This window comes from Oculina patagonica, chromosome 4 (assembly GCF_052425735.1).
Source record: "Oculina patagonica isolate OP01 chromosome 4, crgOcupat, whole genome shotgun sequence".
NCBI classification, from domain to species: Eukaryota; Metazoa; Cnidaria; class Anthozoa; order Scleractinia; family Oculinidae; genus Oculina; species Oculina patagonica.
Window position 1 is genome coordinate 59,523,687 of NC_135761.1, and position 26,659 is coordinate 59,550,345.

The 26,659-nt window shown below is 39.8% G+C and overlaps 3 protein-coding genes and 1 pseudogene across 9 annotated transcripts in view; 3 read left to right on the forward strand and 1 right to left on the reverse strand.

The window, feature by feature from the left end:
- The window catches only part of LOC144647742 (uncharacterized), a 55,317-nt gene that overhangs the window by 16,566 nt on the left and 12,092 nt on the right, over positions 1–26,659 (forward strand). The gene's annotated exons all lie outside the window — the stretch shown is intronic.
- Positions 97–2,912, forward strand: LOC144647744 (uncharacterized; annotated as a pseudogene). The gene is made up of 2 exons (XR_013569623.1): positions 97–1,671; positions 2,539–2,912. The product of XR_013569623.1 is annotated as an uncharacterized LOC144647744 (transcript).
- On the reverse strand, positions 3,316–23,125 carry LOC144647756 (cation channel sperm-associated protein 4-like). 4 transcript variants are annotated; one of them, XM_078507436.1, is made up of 17 exons: positions 22,995–23,125; positions 22,537–22,629; positions 22,327–22,449; positions 21,970–22,052; positions 20,123–20,165; positions 19,193–19,393; positions 14,268–14,430; positions 13,274–13,349; positions 12,067–12,125; positions 11,595–11,705; positions 11,238–11,302; positions 10,691–10,801; positions 10,370–10,448; positions 9,613–9,689; positions 9,026–9,133; positions 3,878–3,982; positions 3,319–3,733 (listed from the first exon to the last, which is right to left on the reverse strand). In XM_078507436.1, exons 2-17 carry the CDS (start codon positions 22,555–22,557, stop codon positions 3,542–3,544), a joined length of 1,617 nt encoding a protein of 538 aa, XP_078363562.1. In that variant the 5' UTR covers positions 22,558–22,629; positions 22,995–23,125; the 3' UTR covers positions 3,319–3,541. The 4 variants fall into 4 exon arrangements, with proteins under 4 accessions (XP_078363563.1, XP_078363564.1, XP_078363565.1 ...); XM_078507437.1 differs by lacking the exon at positions 9,026–9,133 and having other exon boundaries at positions 3,316–3,733; XM_078507438.1 differs by lacking the exons at positions 21,970–22,052; positions 22,995–23,125 and having other exon boundaries at positions 3,317–3,733.
- The window catches only part of LOC144647739 (uncharacterized), a 74,341-nt gene continuing 72,428 nt past the window's right edge, over positions 24,747–26,659 (forward strand). Inside the window, exon 1 of the mRNA XM_078507415.1 lies at positions 24,747–24,999. Within this exon, the coding sequence (XP_078363541.1) occupies positions 24,801–24,999 (199 nt within the window). The 5' untranslated portion in view covers positions 24,747–24,800. The remainder of the gene's footprint in view (positions 25,000–26,659) is intronic.

A 26,659-nucleotide genomic window follows, 5' to 3' on the forward strand; every position in this document is an offset into this window, starting at 1 on the left:
ATGTTGTTTTCAAGTTATGGTGATTTTCAGAGGAAAGACAGGGCTTTGTTAGCTGGTAGAAAGCGGCAGGATAGATCACTGCGCCGAATGATTGCGATGTTGGGAATTCAACGAAAGCTCAAGACAATTCTCATGGTGTTAGTTATGATGTATTTGTGCATCAACATTTATCACACATCGCGAAGTATTTTACAAAACGAGGCACAAATAGCGCTTTTTAAAGAAAGTTCTCAACAAACCTCTCTGCGTAGCACACCAGAAAACGATTCAACGACTTCGAAGATTGACCAAAGACCTGACCTATGTTAGAATGTCAGTAGACCGTGATGTCGACATGGCGAGAATTATCGACGGGCATTACGACAATCTACGAAAACTTCTTCGAGAAATCGAGTTTATTACGAGCACTAACGTGGACGAAGACAGGCGAAAACGATTCAGCGACGACGAGGCGAAACAATCCCAAGTTGTTTGCCCTGAGGTATATAAGGGATCTATTCATGGCTATCCGTTTCACAGAAAGGGTTTTGAAACTGAAGAATGTTCAGTCAAACAAGACATAAAAGACCTTGTGACATTAATTTTTGACGACGTTGTTGTAACAGGTGATCAAAATCTTATTTTTAACCCAACAGGTCGTGTTGGCAGATTTTTATCGTTTGTAGAAAGCGTATACCGTTTATTTCCTGGTATAAGGACGCATTTTCTCATGGGAAAAAAACTGGAATCAGCGACAGCTTGATGCAATTAAGGATAAGATCACCTTAAATTTACACAACAAAGTTTCTATTCATTCTCTCAAAAATCACGCGTTCAACAAGGGAGACTTGCTTCAAAGAATAATAGATCGAATAAAAACAGAATACACTTTGATTGCGCCTAGTTTAACAGATTTCACAAACGATATTAACCTCGAAAGGCTCGTAAGAGTTCTGTCGACCCGTAATAATACATTTTTTGCGGGTGGCGGTTATAGAAATCTAACCGGTCACTGGTCACATGGCTGCCTTCAAACGCAACTCAAAAACTACACTTTGTCTTATAAATCGGGTTATTATCATTCTTTCGCCGAATGTTTAGTTTGTGACGACCTTCCTGGTCCATTTCTAGCAAAAACATCCGTGTTACGAGATATTGGTTTTCATTTAAGTGGAGAACATGGTCTTTTCCGAGAATTATTTTTGAGAGTAAAAGATCGATATTCGAGATTACATCTGGGACTTGATCATGGTGGAACTGCAGTAGTCACTTGCCCGGATGTAATGTTTCAAATTCAGACTCCTCCAGTTCGCGACGACGAACTTGCAAACTTTGCAAACAAGCACAACATTAAAAAGATCGTTGAACCCGATGGAAAAACTCGATGGTTTGGCTGCCGAAGGGGTATTAAACATCGTAACGGAGAGAAATGTCCTTTGAAGTCTGGACTCGTAGTTCCACCGTGTTGTTTGGAGAACATTGCAGATGCGATCAAATTTGTGTTGGAGCAATGCACCAGGAATAACATAACTTGTGAGTTACAGGAAGGAACATTATTAGGTGCTGTTAAACTGAACAAGGTGCTGCCTTGGGAGAGAGATGCTGATATAACATTTCTAACTGCGGATTTCCCAAAGCTGGTCAAGATAAAAGACGTATTTAACAGACAAGGATATGTGGTTCATGACATCCGTAAGTATATATCAGCCTTGTGGTGTATATTCTTCATATCTGTTTCTAACTCGTGCGTAAGTACGAAAAATGAAATCATAAACCCCAAAGCGTAACGAGCGAATTTCATTAGTGTAAAATGCCGAGTACAAAACTCGTTCATTTTCTTGATATATCAAGGCACACCACTGAAGAATGGTACATGCCCAAGAACTGGTGTTTACTTTATATCCAAACTTTATTCTAAGGAAAAAAAAACTAGCGTCCAATTCAGCCGCCCCCTATCACAGGTTTCTACGATCGAAAAAAAAATACGAGAAAATGGAGGGCTGTGAACAGTCTATTACGACGCAAATATGACGTTAAAAATGAACAAAAATAAACAGATAAATAAACAAAAAAGCCCAAATTAGTTAAAACCGACGTCTAGTGCTCACTCCTTGTATTAATTTAAATGAGCAATGTCACGATATTTTAAGTCATTTTTCTGATTATACTTTCAAATTGAGGAAACCTCAAAATAATAGTTTTCTAACGTAGAAAAAAAAACTAAGGAGTAATAAAAACTCGAAAATCAATAACCAAGGATGATTTCGACTGACGAAGATTAAGATAGATTACGAATGACAACTTGAAAAAACCTGCCAGTTTTTTCAAGATGACGTCACGTTGTCCGTGACGTATCTCCTTAAGGATGAGAGTCTTCTGATAAGTCTATCTTGACTAAAGCTCGATTTTAGTCTGAACTATTAGGAACACAAGAAAAATGCCTAGTTTTTTTAAGATAAAATTTCTGTTGAAGTGTCCTATTCAACGATTGACCAACAAACCATTTACTTTAAGACAATGTCGTATTTAAATGACTGATCATTTTCATTTCGTTATTAGAGCAACCATGGTGCTGTGTAGAAGGCCATAAAGCCGGTGGAAAGATCGAGCTTCTCGCTAACGGATGGTCCATACAGATGTACGGCCAGCATAGGATGAGCTCCAGAAGGACCCTCACTAATGAGCACCCTCCAACAAAGGTCTTTTTCAGCGGCAGCTGGCTCAACGTGCCTTTCAATCCGGGGCTCTATGTAAGAAATCGCTACGGTAAAGAGGTTTACAAACACGCCGAACACTGGTTATCGACTGGTAAACAGTCTGGATGGGATCCGTACGAGACAGGGGTGTTTAGTTCATGTCCCGTCAAGGGATTCCACGGGTGTCTTGATCAATATCAGCCTGATGGGTCTTTACAGTTCGAGAACAACTTTTAACCTTTTTTATTTGTAAATGTGCATTGCAAATAGAGCGGTTAGAGTGTCAAAAGTAATTTGCGTTTGAATTGGTTTGGCATTACTACGTTTAGTGATTGGTTTTTTAAAACATCTGCGCCACTCAAAAGTAAAACCAAAACCAATCGTGACTCGCTCGCGCACGTTTTTCCGCGCTTCGTGCCGGCAACATGAATTTGCTTCGAACCCGATTGGTTCACTGAATTGTTTGTGTTTCTTAAGATTGGCTAAAGTGATTACTCTGGTCTTGGGTTTACAACACTCAATTGAAAACTGCTCTAACAGCAAAATCCCGATTTTACTGTGTGCAATCGCTACGTTTCGGTTTGAACCACTAGACATAAAACCTATGAATAAGGTGACGTAGTGTTTATTGAAATCTGACAACCTTTCGGAAGACAATATAAATGACCTTTAAAACGCCATTAAAATATCTCAAAACTCCTTTCTCTTTAACAGTGAACAAGTGGGACTAGTTTTACAAGCGTAAACACGTGGTCTGTCAATTACGTCATGATTATTGCTAAGCAACAACTCTTTAGTTATATGCATGCTTCACGGTATAAAATAAGAAATACAGATTAAGAATCAAGATGTAAAGTTGAAGGTGTTCATCCTCTATGAAAAATGTTAGGCAGGAAAGAAGACTTTCTGCGTTCGTCTGATGACTGTTTCTTCTGTGTTGCCGTGCTAATCAGTCTGGCTCCCTCTCGTAACATGGAACCCAACGTGTCTTTGTGCGAGTCAAACACTTTGCCTTGCTCCATCTCCATCAGGTTCGACATCAAGTCGCCTCCAGTTAACTGTGGGGGAGGGGGACGTACAGATACTATTAATCAATGAGCAACGCGCAAATGTACATAGACGTCAAAGTTTAGTTTGTTTAGTTTTTTGAAATAAGTGGAGACAGACGGCTTTTAACACAAGCTAATACGAAAGTGCCATACCATAAAATTGTCTTCGCTCCTCATCTTTGTGACTTCTTCGGCGTCGTTCTTTAAAATGCCTTCCTTTTTGGCTTTTTCTTGTAAATCGGACACCTCACCGAAAATCTTACAAGTGAAGAAAACAAAAATGATTTTGGAAGTAAGAAAATAGTTTTATTTCTAAGGTTCGACAAATGGCCAAGCGCCCAACCGGCATCAGTTCGGAAGACTAACATTTTTCACAAGAATTATCATAAATTTACTTCCTCTTCTCTTGCCTCAAGGACGTTCGCGCAAAAATTTTCTACTCGATAGATTTTTTTTTAATTTTTACTGCGGCCAGGTAATGAGTAACTTGTGTCAGAAATGTAAAAAAAAAGTTGGGGTCACCGACTTTGTTTCAGAGATAAAGCGTGTGGAAAGCTACCTTGTTTTTGAAAAATTGGCGCGCGTAATTTAGCAGTGTTTACAAGGCTTCTAGTTAATAATATCGAAGATAAGTGAACGGAGGCAAACGATCTTAGTCACATTTTGTACAAGGGCGTCTGTTACTTAAATAACTCTTAGTGTTGATATCCTTTTTGTAAGACTTAACCCTGAAAATAAGGCATTAAAAACTTTCGTACGGCAAAACGAAAAGCTGAAAAAGCGTAATTCAAACGTCAATCGGACAATAAAAACAAACTTCCACTCGATAGATTTTTTTCATTTTCTCGCAAAACGTAGATATTAATTAACAAAATTAATCCGTTAAGAAAAAAGTAGGGGTCACCGACCATTTAAGAGAGCAAACTCCAAGCGAAGTGAGCAGAACGGCCACCTTCCCTATATGTACTTATAGTCCAGCCATATGGTGCTAAAAAATACTGGAATTGTGCACTTTGGGGTAAAAGCACCAAATTTGACATGGTGATAGTATTTAAGTTGCTGAACAATATTAGCTATGGACCCCAGCCAGGGGGGTGATTTTGTACTAAGGGGGGTGGGGTGGTTACAATTTTCAAAGAAATTACTGTAATTCAAGAAAAAAGGTGTACAGTTGAGCCGAATTTGTTATATGTAGTAGTACTTACTTACTATTCAGGTTGCTGAACAATATTAGGTATTTACCCCAGCAAGGGGGGGTATTTTTTGTACTAAGGGGGGTGGGGTGGTCAAAATTTTCAAAGAAAGTACTGTAATTCAAGAAAAAGGTGTACAGTTAAGCTGAATTTGTAAGATGTGATAGAACTTGCTTACTGTTTAAGTTCCTGAACAATATTAGGTATTGTCCCCAGCAAGGGTGGGGGGAGATTTTTTGTACTTAGGGGGGTGGGGTGGTTAAAATTTTCAAAGAAGTTACTGTAATTCAAGAAAAAAGTTGTAAATTTGAGCCGAATTTGTTAGATGCGATAGAACTTGCTTACTGTTCAAGTTGCTGAACAATATTACATATTGTCCTCAGCAAGGGGGGGGGGGGTTGTACTTAGGGGGTGGGGTAGTTGCAATATTGAAACCAATAGCTGTAATTTACCGAAAAAGGTGAAGAGTTGAGCTGAATTTGCCATACTAACAGTGCACAATGTCCTGAGATATGTCATCTGACTCCAACCAGACGTTCTTCACAAACGGGGTGTATAACCAGCACGCAGGGGAGAGGGGTGGGGTAGTACGTACCATGGTATTTTTTGACTTTGTAAAGTAAGCAAGCTTAATCCTCTCCCTCGTATGTCCCGGCAACCGCATTTACAAAGCACAGTCCAAGACATGACAGATTTCTAATATTTACAACGTTCTCTGTAACCCAAGCATTGCACCCTCATTTCACCAGCTCCCTGGCATGCTGTTGATGCTTCAGGTGATGTGGTCCACCCAGGCTACCATGCATCTGACTCGGATTGTGCCCATCCCCATTCGCTAAGAGAAGGTAGTTCAGGATTAGATACAATGCACTGTCTTCAACAATGACCAGCTTGGTAGGCCACTATCTTGTTGTGTTGTACTAATGCATTAGCGGTAGAGGGTTGTTCTCAAATGTCCTACCTTCTGTGCAAAAGCTAACTTTCCTGGCATTATTGTCTCCTTGGCACGGACTTGTCTGGTCATACAACAGCACTACAAATCTTTCCAGCAAACGCATACTAGGCATTTTGTTGAGGACCATGAAAGCTATAGTGGCTTCTCCATAGGACATCCATGTGGCCCATACTGTGCTCTTCCCTCGTCCTTAGAATGCTGATCACAGCCTGTAAAGGCGTGGAAGATGTGCAGCACTTGTGATTTCTCATCTCCAAGAGGACTGACGATATCAAGTATTGCTTACCAACTCCAAATGCAATCACATCTCACTATACTCTTAATTGATTTAGATTTAAGTTGGAAATAGCGAGCATTGTGACATTAATGTCTTCTGTACGAAGAATTAACTTGCTGTGCACAATCAGATGCAATTAAAATTAGCCTTGTAGCAACCTCCTTGTGCATGCAAGGTGATATTTCAGGCGTAACATCAACTGAAGATGACAATACGAGAGTGTCGCTTGTAGATAGAATACATTTTGTTTGCTTCACATGGCAACGTGATCATCTCCTAAGCTAGATATGCTCTGTTTTGTTGGACTCTTCCTTCAGAAATTCTCCCCACTTAGCAGGAACCCTTACATCTGTTTCTTCTCTGGCGACCTGCGACCTGCAAGTAAGCGTAAAGTCCGACTTGAAGGAGTGTATGGAAAAACTGACACCAAACCAATCTATAACCCCAGTAGTAGATGTGATGCTTATCGATGGTACTGCCCCTGTCAACATACTAAAGCCGTCTGGAACATGTAAAACATTCTCTGGCTATGCATATCAAGTTAACTTGCCGCAAATCAGTAACCAGCTACCGAGTGTGCAGCAGATTGATATCATCTGGGAAAGATGCATACCAAACTCGTGACAAGCGTGGAAGAGGTGTCCGTCGCAGAGTAATAGCAGATGTAAGGCTTCCTGATAGCTGGGGAGAATCTCTGAAGGAAGAGTTCAACAAAACAGAGCTGATTTTATATGTGCGTGCACAGCAAGGTATTGACAAGATAATTCTTTGTACAGTAGACACTGGTGTTGCAGTAGTGCTTGCTCTGGAGATATGAATTGCATTTGGAGTTGGTAAGCAATACTTGACATCGTCAGGCCTCTTGAAGATGAGAAATCTCAAGTGTTGTACACCTTTACAGGCTGTGATTAGACATCAGCATTCTAAGGACAAGGGAAGAGCACAGTATTGGCCACATGGATGTCCTTTGGAGATCAAGCCACTATAGCTTTCATGGTCCTTAGCAAAATGCCTAGTGTGCAGGATGTTCTAAATGCTATGCCTGTGCTGAAAGGATTGGTGGTTCTGTTGTATGACCAGCAAGCCCGTGCCAAGGAGTCAATGATGCCAGAAAATTTTTTGCACAGAAAGGAAGAACCCTTGAGAACATCTCCCCTACTGCTGATGCATTAGTACAAACACAACAAGATAGTGGCCTACCAAGCTGGTCATTGTTGAGGACAGTGCATTGTATCTAATCCTGACAACCTTCTCTTAGTGAATGGGGATGGGCACAATCTGAGTCAGATGCATGGAAGCCTCAGTGGACCACATCACCTAAAGCATCAACAGTATGCCAGGGAGCTGGTGAAATGAGGGTGCAAACCTGAGTTAGGTTGCCAAGAACATTGTTCAAGACTGGCATGTCTTGGACTGCGCTTCGTACTTGCGGTGGGGAATGCAAGGGAGAGGATTAAGTTTGCTTACTTTACAAAGTCAAAAAATACCATGGTATGTACTCCTCCCCACCCCCCACCCCTGCGTGCTTGTTATACACCCCTTTTGTGAAGAACTTCTGGTTGGAGTCAGATGACATATCTCAGGACATCATGCACTGTTAGTATGGCAAATTCAGCTCAACTCTTCACCTTTTCGGTAAATTACAGCAATTTGTTTGAATATCGCAACTACTCCACCCCCCTAAGTACAAAAACTTCCCCCCCTTGCTGGGGACTACACCTAATATTGTTCAGGAACTTGAACAGTAAGCAAGTTCTATCACATCTTATAAATTCAGCTTAACTGTACACCTTTTTCTTGAATTACAGTACTTTCTTTGAAAATTTTGACCACCCCACCCCCCTTAGTACAAAAAATACCCCCCTTGCTGGGGTAAATACCTAATATTGTTCAGCAACCTGAATAGTAAGTAAGTACTACTACATATAACAAATTCGGCTCAACTGTACACCTTTTTTCTTGAATTACAGTAATTTCTTTGAAAATTGTAACCACCCCACCCCCCCCCCTTAGTACAAAATCGCCCCCCTGGCTGGGGTCCATAGCTAATATTGTTCAGCAACTTAAATACTATCACCATGCCAAATTTGGTGCTTTTACCCCAAAGTGCACAATTTTTTCACCATATGGTCGGACTATTAGAAAGTTTTCTCAGCGCGCGCGCTCGATGTATGGCGTGGCATGGCGTTGCGACATGAATTACGTGCGCAGTAAGGATGCGCATAAACAATTAGCGCAAACGTCCTTAAGTAAAATTTATTTTCGGTTTTGTTTTAGGCAGGTTTGTGTCAATTTGGATCGTCTTGGTTATTATCAAGACCTGAACATTTTAAGGATACTAAGAGAAAAAATACTCCTGGATGGAGAGAGGCAATATTAGAGTGAAGTAACAGAAGTAACACAACACAGTGACCCCGGCCAGGGCTCGAACCCGTACTTCAGTGCTGACTCGTCCCCAGTCGTCTCTCAGTCTTGCCTATTAATATTAACGTGAGAAGCGCGGTTGGGGAGCCCAAGAGGTGATTCCCTCCGTTTTCAGTTTGACCCAGTCTCCCTGGACTCAGGAGGGACAGAAAAGACGACTGGGCACGAGTCAGTACTTCAGTGTGCTGACCATAAGCCATTAAGCCTCCTATTAAAAAGGTTGACCTGTGTGAACCTAAATGTGGAGGAAGGCGGGGTCTTTCAAACCGTCCTCTTTTTCTTTGTGACTGAACTAAACTGCACAAATTCAGCAGGTCACGAATTAATACGAATGACTGATTCTCCCAAAAGAAGTAAGGGCTTAAGCTACTACTTTGTTCCAAGCAAAATAAATGGTAAACACTAAAAAGTTTGATTTTTATCATAGGACCAATAGTGATCAGTAAACTAACCTGGATTATCTCTTCTTCAATCTTCTTAGATTCCACCAGATTTTGTTCAATCGCGCTCAGAATCAGTAAATAGTTTTCCAGTTTTTCACATGTAACTTTCGTCAAATCCTGTTAAACGAACCATGAAAAGTGAATTACTAGAGTATCGCCTGAGAGAGAGAACAGAAAACCCAAGAGAAAAGAAACCTACAGCGAACTAAGAAGCTTTTGACATATCATTCGATAAGAGTCCCGCCTCTTGGTTGTAAGGTAATGAAAACTTTTATTTTATATTAACTTCTCCCTACAAAATTGTCTGAAATACAACAGGAGTGGCTAAAAAAAACAATATTTTGAAATTCAAATACGAAGCGCTAACTAATCTACTATTACTTGTAAGAGTCTGTCCTGTCATCATAAAGTAGGTAAAAGATTTTTAGCTGCTATAATGCCGTGAGCCGTCAATTTCTAAGCCAAATATATTGTACAAGCCGTCGGTCAGTTGAAACTTAGACTGTAAACAGACGTACAGTGAAACGTCCCCTCGGCTTGGCTCGCCGTTTTCTTTCTTAGTAAAGAGCCTTTTGAGAGAAGAAGTTCAAACTTACCGGTAATTGAAAAGGCATCTGTTTCAGGTAAACAAAACTGGGGACCTCTTCCACTCCAACTGTTGGTACTGTAGTGTCTAAAACACAAATAAGGGTAAAACGAATTTCACTATTCTATCTATTAGTTGTAAAAAGGACAAGATCGATGCCGTATTTATTTCTAAAGCGTGGAACCTGGCGGAGGCCACGCTCCTCCGTTTGGCCGCGCCCTTACAACCTGCATTTTGGTCTTCACTTAAATAAGGTCTGGCCAAACAAACTCCAAAGTAGACGCAAGTTTTCAAGTTACGTCAATGTGTGACTCCGTTTGGTCAGAACTTGCGTGCAGTTGCCACGACTTGTGACGTCGACGTACGTTCCCTTTTGCCAAGATTAAATGTGCGCGCAAGACGGCGCACGTTTTTCACCGCTTGGCCACACAACTTGAGTTTTGTTGTTTACTTCAAGTACTGAATTGCAACGCGCGAGATAGCATTGAAATGGCTTTTTTTAGTTTAACACTTGTAAATAAACTTTCGAGTACGGTCATTTCACGTTGTTGTTGTTATCCTTTTTTTGCAGAGGACGACTAAGAAATATGCAAAGATTCATAACGCACATGCAGAGCCATTCTTTTATTTGGCGACGTTCTTGTTGTCTTTGTGGTTTGCTTAAACTCCCTCCATCAGAAAACATTTTCTTGCCTTTACGCGGATTTTACTCGCGCTTTTTGAACAAACCCACTTATGCCTAACTCTTAAATGTATGAACAAGTTACCTTCTTCCTCGAGTTTGGCTTTCAGATCATCTGTTTCACGCTCCTTGCCTTCAGTCTTCACATCAACCATAGCGAATTCCTGTTCAAATAAAATGATGCGTGTGTTTAAAGCAGACCATGGCAAAAAAAAAAAAACAACCCAAAAACACAATCAAGAAATAACGTCTGGTTTTCGAATTCCAACATCTTATTTTTCCTTAAAATATCCCTCGCACTCCCTTATTCATCGAGGGTTGTAGACTTTTTGCAATATAAGGGATTGCTAACAAAATTTATTAATTAAATCAGGTAATTTTTTGAAAATCAGTGAAAGTCACTCACCAAATTCGTAACCACAACAGCAACAACAAGGTTGGCAAATACAAACGCACCGATAGCTATGAAAACGAGAAGAAAGAGCCCTCCACCAACGTAATAAGTCTCTCCAACATCCTGCGACAAAATACGTAAGAGTTACTTACCTTTTATTTAATTTGCAGAGTAATTTAATCATCATCGTTATCGTTATCATCATCATCGTCGTCATCATCATTATTGCTTTTTTACTAGTTCTCATGTTCTTGTGGTTCCAATTTTCAAATCCTGATGATATTTTTCATTTTTAAAACAAATGGGAAAAACGTTCTAACCCAAATTTCAGTCTCATCATGAACATTCTTACCGTGTTATAAAAACCTTTAAGCCTTTCTCTCTGATATAGACAATTTTGTTTTGAACGTGTATTTGAAACCAATAAATTGACATTTGACTATTCAGTCGTCTTTTTAGTACTAGTCTTCAGCCTAGCTTGAGACGTTTTGTTCCAAATATCTGCCATGACTTTTAAGCAGCTCGGACTAAATCTTCACTGTTTTCCCGCCATTTCTACCTGAAAAGCTTTGAAAATTTCCATCCAGCCATCTTGAGTTAGGCAAACAAAGAGATAAAACATTGCTAACAGAAGTCAAGGATTATTATTGATTTAATCAAGAATTAAGTACAATAAATACAATTTTACTGATAAAAAGTAAAAAAAAAAAAACAACAAGAATATCGCAAAGCTTTCATACCCGAACTGGCCGTTTTGTAGGAGCAGTGCAAGACGGGTCAAAAGAAGCTAATGGGGGTGGGGTTGATACGTTAAGAAGTAGGTTAGTCCGGAAGGAGCCGAGGAGGGGAAGTAAATGTAAAACTCGATAATTTGCGTGTGAGGAACAAGGAACAAGGATAAATATTAAAAAGATACAGCTGGAGAGATTTCCAAAATACATCGGTACAATGTCTCTGAACAGTGTCACGCCAATCACAGAAAACACCAACATGATAATCACAAGCAGAAGGACAATGTTGGCCATGTCTGTGGACAAAAGGAACAACGGTTTAGGCTTGAGCAGCGATAACTTAACTAGGCTAGGCTAGGCTAGGCTAGGCTAGGCTAGGCTAAGCTAGACTAGACTATCCTAGCCTAGCCTAGCCTAGCCTAGCCTAGCCTAGACTATCCTAGCCTAGCCTAGCCTCGACTAGCCTAGCCTAGACTAGCCTAGCCTAGACCAGCCTAGCTTACTGCCTAGCCTACTGCCTAGCCTAGACTAGCCTAGACTATAGTCTAGACTAGACTAGACTATAGCAAACTTAATGAAACCATGCAAAACTAAATTAAGTCAAGTAGCTAAATTTCCTGAACTGAACAAGAAGTCATAAAAACAAGCAACACTTACCTGGAACGGACTGCAGGATTGTCTGTACAACTATCTGTAATCCAGGAAGTGAACTGATGCTACGAATCGAAACCAGGCAAACATCATCATCATCAAATATAAAAACACGGTTTTGTAATGCAAATAAAGCTACACTGAATCTTTTCTACAATCTTTGCTACAAACTGTCTGAGCTTTCTGGGGCGATAAGGGTAATGCTACCCTAATGGGTGAGCTACAGTTACTTCAAAACAAGGCTGCCAAGACCATTCTTAGTTTACCAAGTTTTTCCTCGTCTACAGAAGCATTAAATACACTTGGTTGGCCAACACTTGTGAAACGCACGTTATTTCACCGCTGCGTTTTCGTTTTCAAATATGTAAATGGCCTCATAGATTTTAATTTTGATACAAAGAGAAACTGTGACATTCATTCTTATAATACCCGTGGCAAAACCAATTTTTATTTACCGAGAATTAGACGTAATTATGGCAAGCAACGCCTTTTATACCAAGGACTTGCAGACTGGAATAAGCTTGACAAATCGATACAAGACATTAAGTCCATTTTACTTTTTAAGCAAGCCCTGAAGAATGTAGTTTTTAGCTAAATTTTTTATCCTATGCCTTTTATTGTGAACTTTAATACTATACATTTTTTTATCTTGTAACTTTTTTAATTCTTAAACTATTTTTAATCTTTTAATTTTGAATTTGAAGTATTATTTTGCAGGGCCTCACTGAATAACACCTTTGGTGATGTGAGCTCCCTGGATAAAGAACATTATTATTATTATTTATTATTATTATTATTATTATTATTATTATTATTATTATTATTATTATTATTATTATTATTATTATTATTATTATTATTATTATTATTATTATTATTATTATAAGGGGCTACGTGTCTTTATATTTGTGTAACGACTTATTGTAAGACCAAACCCAAAATGAATCGCAGAGCTAATCGCTACGGCTGAAATTAAAATGAAACAAAGAAACGAATTATAAAGCAGGATACAAGCGCGGGAACCCACATAAACCAAGTCAGATTTGATTTACGTTTTACAATTAACTGGCCGAAACAATGACGGCATGATCTTTAAACAGCTCTAGCTACTTACAAGACGTTTGGCGCTTAACAAACCCTAAATATAAACAGAAGTTAAATCAATTACTTTCGAAGTCTTTAACTAACACTAGGTGTCCTGTGGGATTTCTACCTTCTAAGACTGCGGAAAGCTCTCAACACTCTAAGAATTCTCAACACTCCTCTGCTGCCTGATCCTGTACTAAGCACTGATAATAATAACAACATAGCAAAATAATCATGAGCTACTTCAAATAACGCGACACTTCCATCTTTACGTTTTCACTTTTTACTGCTGACCACTGCGCTCAATAATTCAGTTTCCACCTTTTTGACGTGGCGTTTTTTTTAAAGGGGGGTGGGGAGGGGTAAGCGCTTTATTTAAAACTTATTCAAAAACAACCTTTTTGAATACACAAGAACAACTGCCACTGTATATCCTTGTCATTAGCATTAAGCAGTTTTAACAGCCAGGGTAAACGCCTCTTTAAATGTCTTCCACCACTCTTCAGGCCAAGAGAGCGGTTATTATTTTTCGGGGGGGGGGGGGGAGAAAAACTTTCTTTGTTTCACTACTCAAAAATGCAGCATAGCAGTGCTGGGCAAACGAGTGTGCGCAGTAGCTATCGAATGGTTGCTAAGGGCAAAGTGAATAGCTTGACAAAGTTCATTGTTAACTTGCATGTTTTGGTCCTGACCGTGCACAAAACACTATTTGCATTTTGTTTGAAACATCAAACGCAAAAACCGCCACTATTCGCATTCCACACGCATGCAAACATTAATATTTAAATCTTTTTGAAAAAAACAAAACAGGTGACATCTTTCTAAGCAACGGCTTGACTGACACAGACTTGTGTTGTGCCTCGGAGAATTGAATAAATCAAACTGGTACCGCAACACAACAAGGTTTAATCAAACACAGGCGCACATGGCATGCGTGCGCATAATAGTCAAAACCGCAGACTATCATAGCAACTTGCACCGTTTCCAGGCACCGTTATGTCGTCAAAGAAAAGTGCCGTTTTTTTCCTCTGGTATTTTTCCTATCGTATTTGTGGCTTAATTTGATCTTCTAGCTAGTATCATCACCTACAACAATGCTAAATCTTCAAAGTTCAACTCACACGGTCCAAGAAGAAGAGCCACCACAATGAAGAAATCAAGAACATTCCATCCCATCTTCCAGAACATAAAGAATCCATGATACCATTTGACAAGGATCTCACACACAAAGATTGTCATCAGGCACTGGTCCAGCACTGAGAACAAATGACTGTACTTCTGTTCCTGTTGAATCAATGATTAACAGTTATTATTATCCAACTCTGCTTTGTAGAGTGCAAAAAACGCGCAAAATAAGTACAAATGTCTTACGATATTTGTACTCGTCTCATTCCCCCCCCCCCCCCCCCCACCAGGCGAAAGATTAAAAAACGTAGCAAGTCAGCCTTTCGGAAAAGAAAAACGTACAGTGGAACCCCGATATAACGATATGCCAAGGGGGCAGTAAAATTATATCGTTATATCGAGGAATCGTTATATCGGGGTTCCGTCCCATACATTTTACTATTGCCGGGACATCGGGAATATCATTATATTGAAGATCGTTATATCGGGGTTCCATTGTATAAGGTTACGCATGATAGCAAGAACTAGCACTGCAGATCGATCAAAGACTCGATCAATTAATCAATCAATCAATAATACAATATTAATAATTATATTAATAAAAATAACCAATAATATTAATAATAATAACCAATGCTAATAATGAAATGTGCTTTACAATTATAACTTCCTATCATACTTAAAATAAAATATACTTAAGTTAAGGATACCTAAAATTTATAATTTAAAAAGTAGTCAATCTTACTTTTCTACGAAAGGATGGAGCGATACAAAACATCTGCTCCGTGACGAGACCATATCAAAAGAATTAACAAACTCCTGCCAGATCTATATTTTCATTCGTTGGATTATGCAGAAAGCAAACAAACGGCGTTAACGGTACTACCGCAAAATTGAAGCAACCTTTGCTGGTCGATTTTTCTCGGATATTTTGAAATATTTTCGTGGTTGCCCTCGTGCCGAAGAATAATCTTGTTGGTCAGTGTAGCGACGTGGGCAACACTGTAGCGACAGAACTGAGCTCGGCAAAGGAACAATAGCATTAACTGTTCATGACGTTTTATTTGAGACAATAGAAACTTTTGTTAGGGCCTTGCGATTCTAGCTCTGATAAAGAAGGTTTGGAAAAGCAGCCGTTTGGCCTGAAGGATTATACAATAGAAGCTGTCAACATCTTACCCAGGCTCTCCTCTGCCGCTCGATAAAGGTCGCCGCGCGAAAAACGTGCAAGAATGGCATGAGAATTTTACACGCATGCTGCAAGAGACGTTTTTACCAGTAACCCGGATAAAAAACTATCTTCTAACGTTTTCTTGAACAACTTGCATGAAATAAAACGCTCCATGCCCAAGTAGAAGGAATCATCGGTTATAAGTAGTGTATTTCCAGTGGAATGCCAAGAGGTCGTAAAAACTTGCTTCAGTTTTTCAAAATAAACGGGAATTACTCTTTACGTGGCATGTAATCATGCCCTCAACACCTCAAAAGAGCTTTTGGTCACTAAGTTCACGACTTGGGCAAAGAAATGGCATGAAATCGGTCAAAAATCATGCCCATTTCTTTAAAAGTGTCAAACTAGTGTAAACTACAGTTTTGCGAAGTTTCAAATGATTACCGAAAAACCAGCAAAAAAGAGAAAGCGCAGTCATAGAAACAGGAAGAGGGACGAGCAACGCTTGGCGGCTTTTCTTGCGACAAAGTGCCATGTTTGCTACACACCCAGAGAGACGCATTCTCGTTCTTTTCCGTGTTGTGGGGCTTTGATTCACGAGGCTTGTTTTCTGAATTGTATTCGTCAAGACCCTCACTGCCTTCACTGTGGAGGAGAGCTATTAAAGTGTCCTAAACGTCACGCCATGCTTTATCCTCTTAATCCAGGCGAAGAACAGCCTGCTGAAATCCCGCAGGGGTATCACGTCTTTCGGTTTGAACACGTCCGTTACGAGCCGGGGGGAGGTTCGTGAGAAGCAGCAACTAGCTTCCAGTGATGTTCATTGGGCCGAATTCTGGGTTTAGTTGGAGTAATGGTACAACAGAAACATTGGCCCCAGCGAGCAAGTGAAGTGGGAAGGATAATTTTTGTTTACAAGCTTACACGTTTTAATTTTCTTCAAATGTAGTAACTTTTAAATGATTAAAATAAAATAAAAAATATATAAGTTTCGGTCCTTTCGTTTCTTTCTTGTCTTTGGGGTACGATGATATTTTGCCAGAGACATGCATATTATTTTGCTGGCTGCTCCTGATTCGTCTGGGCCAAAGCCTGTCACATTGAGTTTCTTTGGCATAGCTTTGCGGGCTGATCGCCTTCCATTAAAACATTGTTCAAAATGATTGAGAAATAGAAAAGAGAAAACTTTTGGAACTACAATCAGTGACAAAATGTTGGCGCAGTTGCCGTTTTTCTTACTTGTAACATAAAAAAGTTAAGTAATTTCCCCTCTCCCCCTTTGCAATGTTGCGTAGCATGCAAAAAATAATGCCTGCAATTGCTGCTTACTTTTGCTCACAAACTGAAACGCACTGCACGGGGAGTTTAGGCACATTGTACTATCCAACATTGAAACTGGGGGAGGGGGTGGGTGGGCCAACGACTTTTGTCAATGATTGTGGGCTAGAGATTTTCGGGCTTAACGGAAACTGACTTGGAGGTGATTGAGCTGTGTTTGAGATAGCGGCACTAAATTAAATATCAATACCATTTCATTGGTCAGCCACATAATGAACAACAAAGAGCCGCTCTCATCAAAGCATCGATCAGAAACAACAAAAGTGAGATGTCAAAGGACAACAAAACGCTACTTAACGACGTCAACACCGTGATGAGCAATTCAATGCTTTCCTTACCGGCGACCAGGCGTTCATTTATCTCGGGTTAATGCATTCCTCTGTAAGTACAGCGAAACTTTAATTGTCACGCCAGATCAGAATTTAACCCGACTTTATTTGGCGTTGTAGGTCAAAACCAGAACTATGATCTTTTGTTTGTAATCGTGGAAAATGACGATTTAGTCGAGGATGACATTCATCTGAAGTAAGGCATGTTTCTCGGATAGTTTCGAACTATCGCTCGCGACTTCTTTTAAACTGCGGCGAAGAGTAAAGGTTTTGGACGTTCAGAACATTAATCCCGGCGGAAGGATTTTTTTTAAGAAGACTTTGTGATTCAAGATACGTAAACACTGGTACCTGAACCACTGGCAAACAAGTCTCTGTGTTTGAGGCCGCGTGACGTTAGCGTCACGGTATGCGCTATTCACTATAATTTGTAACGATTGACCTCCGCTTGAGTTAACTGATCGTGAGAACGGCCTCAAAACCCCATAAAAACACGAAAGATCACACAAAAGATGAAAGGTAAGTGATCTTTATTTATCTGGCTTACAGTAGATCCAAGTTTGGGATGAAAAGATGCGAAATTCAAAATTTTATGGAGCATTTCTCACGATCAGTTGACTCAAGCGGAGGTCAATCATTACAAATTATAGTGAATGTATGGGATCAAAATAGCGCATACCGTGACGCTTACGTCACGCGGTCTCAAACACAGAGACTTGTCTGCCTGTGCCTGAACTTTGAAAAAGCGTCATAAATTTGTCTGAAAGGAATTGTCTAAAGCATAACACCTGTCCTGCCTGAGTATTTGGTGAGTACTGCTATCTAACTACTGCGAAGTTTGGAATTACAACAACAGCTTTATCATCTGATGAGTACAATGGAAAAGCCAACAAAGCGAAGAAGGCCACAACAACAGAGAAGGGATGCTGAGCATTTGGCCGCCTTCCTGACATCCAAATGCATTGTTTGTAACACTCCAAGAGAGACACCGTCTCGTCCGTTACCATTTTGTAAAGTTTTTGCGCACGAGGGTTGCCTGTTGAATTGTTTTCGCCAAGAATTCCTCACTGCCTTCACTGCGGAGGAGAGCTGTTCAAGTGCCCTCACTGCAATGCGATGCTTTATCCTCTCAATGCAGGCGTCGAGCCGCCAGCTGAAATACCGTTCGGGTATCAGGTTTTACAGTTAGAACACGTGCGGTACCAGCCGGTTCGTTGGAGGCAGCAACTTAATAGCTAGCTCTACTGTTCTACATCGGGTCACTTTCTTGGTTCAGTTACAGTCATATATTACTACTGAAGAACAGAAATGGTCGGTGGCCCATAATGATACCCTGAGTGAGCAAGTCAATTACTTATGTGTAGAGAAACTCTTGTTTGTATGCTTTCGTCAAGCTCAATGTTACGAACGTCTGTGAATGTTGTAGTGTTCTCACTTGAGTATATGATATTAAATTCTCCATGTGACATAGACGATTGGCGAGTTTTTGAACCCAAGTCAAAAACTCGCAATGTGCTACCAACATTGTTGCACGAAATATTGTTGTTGCAAGTTGTCCCATGTAACACAACCTTTAGTTTTTGGAAGGGGCGTCGTGCAGTTTTACCACTAGGTCTGAGATTGGATAGAAATGATGATATACGTTCTTCCTCCCCTCTTTTCCCCCTCCCCCCACTCTCTGTGAGCACAACCATCTTTCTGAGTAGAAAGCCACACAGTAGACAGACATGATCACATCTCGATATCTTTTAATACAATGGACCTGTGTGGTCTGTCTGTGTAAACAGTTACAAGACAGCACTTGACCTTGCATGTCGCTCACGAGAAGTATTGAACATCGTATAATCGCATGTCACGCTACAAGATAACGCAAATTTTTGAACAAACATTCAACACAGAATTTCCCAGCTACGTTTATTTACGTTGACTTTTTGACAAATGTCCTTAAGACCACCTTTTGCATGCATTGCATGCCGTTTAATTTTTATACGTCAGCCACTCGGTTAGGCCAAAATTCAATATCAATAACCACTGGTACTATTAAACACACTGTAAGTGTGATCCAAAGTACAATTGTACTTACAAGTTCCTGGTCTGTCTCCACAGCAATCAGTATACTGTTAAACAGAATAACACACAGAATTCCAGTTCTAAACACTGTGTTGGACAAGAACTGACCCAGCAGCTCATTAGATGCATACTCCTCAATTGCTTCATCATCCAAATCAACAATGTCCCACATGTTTTCTTCTTCTTTCTCTTTTGACATCAAGAGTTCTTCTTTCTAAGAGTTTTACAATTAACAAGTACCTTTAATTACTGCAAATTACTGTCTTCAATAATTGTGGAACAGTGACATAATTCAAGTACATGCTGTCAACTCCCACCTTGCAGACAGTATTCGCTATTATAAAGACACCCATTACTGTGAACAGGAGTTCGAGTCCCAACAAATAAGAATCACAGGCTAAAAATATTTTTGCTATATAATACAGTTTCCTAATATTTCTTTTATTCAGGCTTGATTTCCAGGCCCTTTATGGAAAAATGAGCCCACGCTCCTCCCCCTTTCGTGGAGAAACAAAGACTGGACTCGAGAATGTGGCGGAAATCTAGCCTATCCCAATATGGACTCTAAATAATAGTCCCAAAGTGGGAGTTAACTGTGATCACTTGGAATGTAAATGCTTCAATGAGCTGTTCCAGAAAATATCAACACTCCTCCTATATGAATCCACAATTACTCAGAAATTATGCAGTTTAAGCCGTCAACACACTTGTTAATTTTATCTGCCAATTGCAGCGATCTGCAAAAATAGCCAATATCTGGCATGTCAGATATCAGCGATTTTATTCGCCGATCGCCGGCGATCAAATTTGCCGCGATCAGCGAATAAAATCGCCTAGTGTGTCCCTGGCTTTAGCTTCATACCTCTCTCTTAAAAAAAGAATTTCTTTTGAAAAAAACAAATCACCTACAATAGGTATAGGTGATAGCAAAACTATCAATTACCTCATTCTGTATTGCATGGAACACTGCATGAAATTCTTTCTCCCTGTTAAAAGAAAACAGAGAAATTGTTTAATTACAATAATTCTTGTCACTCAGTCTGAAGACCAAAAATTGCCTTAATGTCATTTTCATAATGTCTCTTATTCTTTTTTGTGTATTACCCTTAGGTTACATGTACTACAGTGGATAAATTAAGAGGTAGAGTGTTTTTGTATCTGCAGTTTGAAGCAGCTAGCAGTTACTACGCACAGTGGATGGAATATGCCAGCTAGTACATCTCACAGGTAACTCTGGATTAGCTGTTTTTCAGGTTTGGGTAAACTGAGGATGCTCAAAGTGGGGTCAATGACCCTATTCGGCAAAATGGCAGAATGCAGGCGGAATGGTGATAGCTAATTGCCCTTACCAACAAATAAAAGCTAATGCAAGCAGACTGGAGTGAAGCTAACAACAAGCAAACTATTGTGAAGCTAACCGCAAGGAAACCTGAGGGTGAAATAACCGCAAGGAAACCTGAGGGTGAAATAACTGCAAGGAAACCTGAGGGTGAAATAACTGCAAGGAAACCTGAGGGTGAAATAACCGCAAGGAAACCTGAGGGTGAAATAACTGCAAGGAAACCTGAGGGTGAAATAACCGCAAGGAAACCTGAGGGTGAAATAACTGCAAGGAAACCTGAGGGTGAAATAACCGCAAGGAAACCTGAGGGTGAAATAACTGCAAGGAAACCTGAGGGTGAAATAACTGCAAGGAAACCTGAGGGTGAAATAACCGTAAGAAAACCTGAGGGTAAAATAACCGCAAGGAAACCTGAGGGTGAAATAGCCGCAAGGAAACCTGAGGGTGAAATAACCGCAAGAAAACCAGGACCGTGAAGCTCACCGCTAGCAAACTTCAAATTCCATCATTCTACCATTCTGCTAAATAGGGTCACTCCTCAAAGAGGCACATGTGTATGTGACAGTCAGAAGTGTCTTGCCCCCAGACCTGGACAATGATACTTTCCAGGGTTTGAACCTGGAGCACTTGATCAAAAGTCCAGGTCCTGGTTGTTCAAAGGGTGGATAGCCTTAACTTAGTCTTCTGGATAAATCACTATCCATTGGATAGTGCAGTTTGTTTTGTCAACACTAAACCTGCTTGATAGTGATTTATTCTGTGGATAGTGCTATCCACCCTTTGAACAACTAGGCCCAGTATGCTAACTTAGTGAAAGCTCCTTGTTTCCCTTTTTTTTATACGTGTCTGATACCTAGGAAGAATAAGAATAATTTAGATTACAAGTTATACGAATTGAATAAAAATAAAACAAATGTGATTTCATTGCATGCCGTAAATTCAAACAGAACTTAAAACCGACATCAACTGTAATATTTATATATAAAATGAGATTCTAATTTACTACGGATTAATTTATCTTGAGCTCTTAAACTCATCGCTAATGATAAGCTTTGGGAGCTGGTGCCTTAAAGGTTAGTGGGGGGGGGGGGCAGCTGCAAGCAGCATAAAAGGAGGTATCCATGGCAACCCTGGCAGCGGGAACCACCCAAACAGCAGCCACTAACCGACACCATCACACAATACGATCAGCGAGCAGCACTTTGCGAAGCAAGCAAGGCAATAATGCGAGGGCAATGCTGATAGCAAACACAACAAAAGGAGAGGCCTCGGAAAGCCCCCAAGGGCCATTCCGAAGGGCACAGAGACCGCTGGCCAGCTCCTCTTGAGTTTAACATTGCCTAAATTATATTTAGCTACGTAAATATTTAGCCACATTAAAAAACTCAGCATTTCTCTAGTCTATTTACAAGATATTAACCCTGCCAGTAAACTGCTATGCGCAGTACCTTTTCTCTTCATCTTTATCAGGTTCAGAAGCATCTTTCAACATGGACGCCACCTTTAGTCTCAGCCGTACTTTGTCAACAGTCTGTTGTTAATAAACAAAATCGGAGAACCTTTATCATTGCAGTAAAGCTAAAATCTGTCTGTTGGATAGCCCCACTTTCTTACTACACATGTATATGAATCCACAAAGCATGAACACTTTTATTCGAATTTGACCAGTCAACTTGGTCATGCTTAGTGTCACAACCATATCTTGTATCTGATTGGTTCTCTTAAGTCAAACTAACATTCTACAAATATTTTTAGTGTAAGGGCTTTTCTGGGTTGTGCTGTAAAAAAAAGACTTTTTTACTTACACTTTTAAGAGACTTGGCCATGGATTTTTCCTCTGGTTTATCATCTGTTTCTTTTGAGTCTTTGTTTTCATTTTTGGAAAATCCTCCAGTTAGTTTGTTCAAAACACGGACTTGGTTTACACCCTAAAAACGGAAACTGAGTTATTACACTTCTGTTCAGTGTGCAGAAATTTGAAAATAAAATTGAAATTAATATTAAAAATACAGTACCTTTTTAAATTTTGAATTCATTCTAGTAATTCGGATTCTTGATCCTCTTCAACGAACATTTAATTCAATGTAACTGCAGCAATGGCGTGGAAGCTAGATAGGGCAAATTTTAATAAGTTAGGCCTTGATTTTGCAAGTAAACTTGTAAATGATCACCATTTCAATTGAAGCCCTTATTAAACCAGGTTAAACTGCAAAATAATGCTTTGACTGAAATCTGAACTTAATTTCAAATGTTTTATATTACAATTGAACAAAGAGCTTTAAAAGAAATCGCCCCTTTAGGGATTAATTCTATAAAAGTTTATGTAGACGACGTGCTATCAGCCACTGATTCAGCCAGCTGAGCTTACTACATGCCTGGAAAACGCTACTCAATTAGACGCTAAAAATTCAAGAATATAAACACTGCACAATGTTAAAGTAAAGACCTAAAGCAATAAAAATACTTTCTTTACCTGAAACCAGCACAAACACGGCGTTGTTTTCTTGGGCAGAGATCTTTGCCCGCCGAATATTTGTTGCGATCAGCTTTTCGCATGTAAATTTCAATGCAAATTTCATGAAAATATCTCAATATGGCGCCTTGCAATTTTTTCTTTATTCGTTAAAAATAAGTTGTACGGTTTACACTATGTATAAATACAAGCATGTAATTCTAATTTGTAAAACTCCCTGAAGAAGTCCGCGACAGTCGGACGAAACGCGTAGGAGAATAAATCAGTTTTACAAAACAAATATCGTTCGCAGAGTGCTGCCCACTAGTTTATTTTTCAAAAATAATCCTTTAGTCAAACCTGTCGGCTGCAAACCGTTAAATTACCAGCCACCTTAATTTTGGAGGTAAACCCTGCCTGTAATATTAATGGGCTGGAAAAATCCTATCTTGGGGGAGTCAGCGACACTGCTACAGATAACGGTATAAGACACTATGGCCGGCACTGGCTCATTTGCTTTCTCTCAGAAAAAGTAAAACTAAACAACTTTCTTTTCAGAGTTTGATAAAATTTTCAATTTGACAAGATATTGTCAGAAGTGGGATTCGAACCCACGCCACCATTTGGAGACCAGAACACTCACCCAGTTGAACACTGCAGGGAAGGCGGAGCAGCTTTCCAGGTGGGGGGGCTGACTAGTGACTTTAAGTGGGGGGGGGGGGGCTTAAGAGACTCTTCTCTTAATAAGTCTTTATTTTTTCGGAAAAAGTAGGGGGGGCCTAAAGCCCCCCCCCCCCCCCAGCCCCCCTGCACTGAGTCTGGCGCCTTAGACCGCTCGGCCATCCTGGCTTGTGATGCCGGGATTGAATTACTGATACATGTCAGTAAGGATGTAAGCACACAAAACCACAAAACAAAGCACAAAATTCGATTGCTTTAACAAAAAGTTTAGTATAACTCAACTTTTGTTACATTTTTTTCTTTCTCGTAAACTTCAAGTGTGTGTGCGTGTCTCAGCTAGTCTGAACAACTGCTTACAAACGCATGTGGTATCTCAGCCTAAGGTCATTTTTAGCTGGTGAATCATGCGTGCTCTCGGTTCATAAGCAACCAACCATTAATGCAATTTCTGCAGGGAATTACACTACTGTCACAACAATAATGTGTCAGACTGAAACTTGGCACTAACTTCCCAATAATTCTACGGTTGTGCATCAAAACTATTTAATAACTCAGGGGGAGGGGGGGACTCCCCCTGAATTATTGAAAGAGCCGTGGAGGCTCGTCGGAAATTTTGAAAAGAATTCCTCAAAGAGACCAATCTAGGCGTGGCACAAACATTTCTGGACCCCCGGAGTGAAAGAATGAAACTTATATATGTTTATTTCTTCGTGTGCAACCCTAAACGAGATCTACACCCTAAGTGAGACCAAAATCTGAAATTTACACCCCTTAGCTAGACGACAAGCGTCCCAGCCTCTTAAATATGGGAATCCCCCCCGGTTAAATAACCTATTGCATCACAAAGAGATCTGTTCTGTAATGGACTTGTTTTGCTGAACTCCGGAAATACCGACAATTTATTTGTTTTCTAGAAAATTCTCAGCCTTTCAACAAATACTCTCATTTCAATTTAAAGCCAATGAAATTTCAATTCCGGCAAACCGAATTTGAGCTTCTGCACTTCAGTCTATAAATAACAGAACAGTTTGACACGTCACGACCCGTACTCGCGCGTGATCTCGGTATCGCATAACGAGCCGGAAGCCATAACTGAACAACACAAGTGTCTCTGGTAACATTGCGGATTGTTAAAGCCACCCCGAAATGACGTCTCAAAAACAAAGTTTGCCTTCGTTTGCTTCTGTCATTTCTGTTTTGTCTATTGTGTTTTATTGCGTTGGATTCTTTCGAGTTGAGCTGCAGTTGAATGAGCAGAAGGAGAGAATCAACGCTCTTGAAAGCGTTGCGGAGGCCAAGCCGCCGTTAAACGACCAAAACATGGAGATAATCAAGAATTTTCCTGGTAAGTCTGGCTTTGGAAAATATATATCGTGTAGTTCCAAAAGTAGAAATAAGAAGTTTCGGATCATTAGGAGCCTTTTCCTATCGCTTTTAACGGAGTGTCGCTAAGACGTGTGCCGTAAATAAACAATATCGATCTCACTAGTTACTAGTGTTACTTATTTTCGTGGGACTTAATTGTTGCGATTTTCAAAATACCGCGAATTTAAAGACCCGCGAAAATGTTTTCTTATTGTTTCTAAACCTTTTTTTTTTATTTTTATTGTTTAAAAGTATTTTTTGGCGCACATGCAATGTGAACATAAACCAAAATAACTGCATGGCTTCTCTCAACAAAAAAAAAATTGCAATAATTTAGAGACCTTATAAACGTTACGTTGCGGGACTGATTTATTCTTCGCTGTTACAGTTGAATCCCGATAACTCGAACGCTCAGTGACTCGAACTACCCGCTAACTCGAACCTTTTCCGATTCCCCTCCAGGACCTCCAGGTCATTTTGTTACTAATTTTACCCTCGATAAGGGATGGACCATTATTTTCTTGGAGCTGGGGGGGGGGGGGGATGAAAAATGTTCCTCTGCAAACTTTTATTTTAGTTTATGCACCTCTGCAAACTTTTTTTTTAGTTTATGCACCTCTGCAAACAATTTTTTCGAAATTCTAACTATTTTTTGTTATACGTATCGTGTTTGCAAACAATTTATTTTGTCTTTTTGGCCCTGCAAACAATTTTGTTCAATATTTTTCATCCCCCCCCCCCCCCTTCCAAAAAAAATGGTCAGTCCCTAACTCGAAATCCCGATATCTCGAACCTTTTAATTTTCGATTTTCCTTGAAGGTTCGAGTTATCGAGATTCAACTGTACTTTCAAATGCCCAAAAATGGTCAAAAATCGGAAATCATTCGAGGTTGCTATTTTTAAGTGGCCGTTTTTAGTGGAAACAAGTGCTGTAGACCTGCGAGGTTACAATTATTTACCAGTACATTTTTACAAACAAAATTCGCATAGAAGAACTTAAACGCTTTGACACTGAAAATATCGAGAGCTTTGCGTGTTCTCAGCGCTTCTTGTGTGCTGTGGCAAACAAACCGAAGGTTAGCAGGTCAAGTTGTCTCGAATCAAACACAGACAATCACGTTCAGAAGAATTCGAACCAATTTTCCTTTAGATGTTCCTGAGACAATAATAAGGACTAAAAAACAGCTCGACGAATCTCATAGGTTGACATGTAACGTTGTTCCACCAGGAAGTTTATTACAAACATATCTATATTTAAGATATGTTGTCTGCCAAAGCAATATGTTACCATTTCTATCATTTTTGTCTCGAATGAAAGTGTTTATGTCTAATATGGGTCATGGGCTCCTAGTCTAATATAATATTAAATGACTGTCGTTTATATTCTAGCAAGTCTCGTGATTAAAAACAAAGAGCAAACACTTTTTTTTGATTGGGCCTTTCTCCGCAGAGGCTTGTACTGTCGTAAATTGTAATAACGTCGTGAATTGTAATACCTGTCGTAAATTGTAATAACAGTTGTCGTAAATTGTAATAATGCACCTATTGCAAATTGTAATAACACATTGTCGTGTTTTGTAATAAGCAGTATTATCACACTCTATTCTTAACTTCAGATCTAGAGCAGTTTCTAATGGCAG

Excerpts from the sequence above, each read along its gene's own strand:
- LOC144647756 (XM_078507436.1), bottom strand. The coding sequence starts at position 22,557 with ATGAATTCAAAATTTAAAAAG. Across the intron at positions 13,350-14,267 it reads GGCTCTTCTTCTTGGACCGT|TGCTTAGTACAGGATCAGGC; the intron begins GTGAGTTGAACT and ends TATTATTATCAG. Across the intron at positions 11,706-12,066 it reads AATCCTGCAGTCCGTTCCAG|ACATGGCCAACATTGTCCTT; the intron begins GTAAGTGTTGCT and ends TTTTGTCCACAG.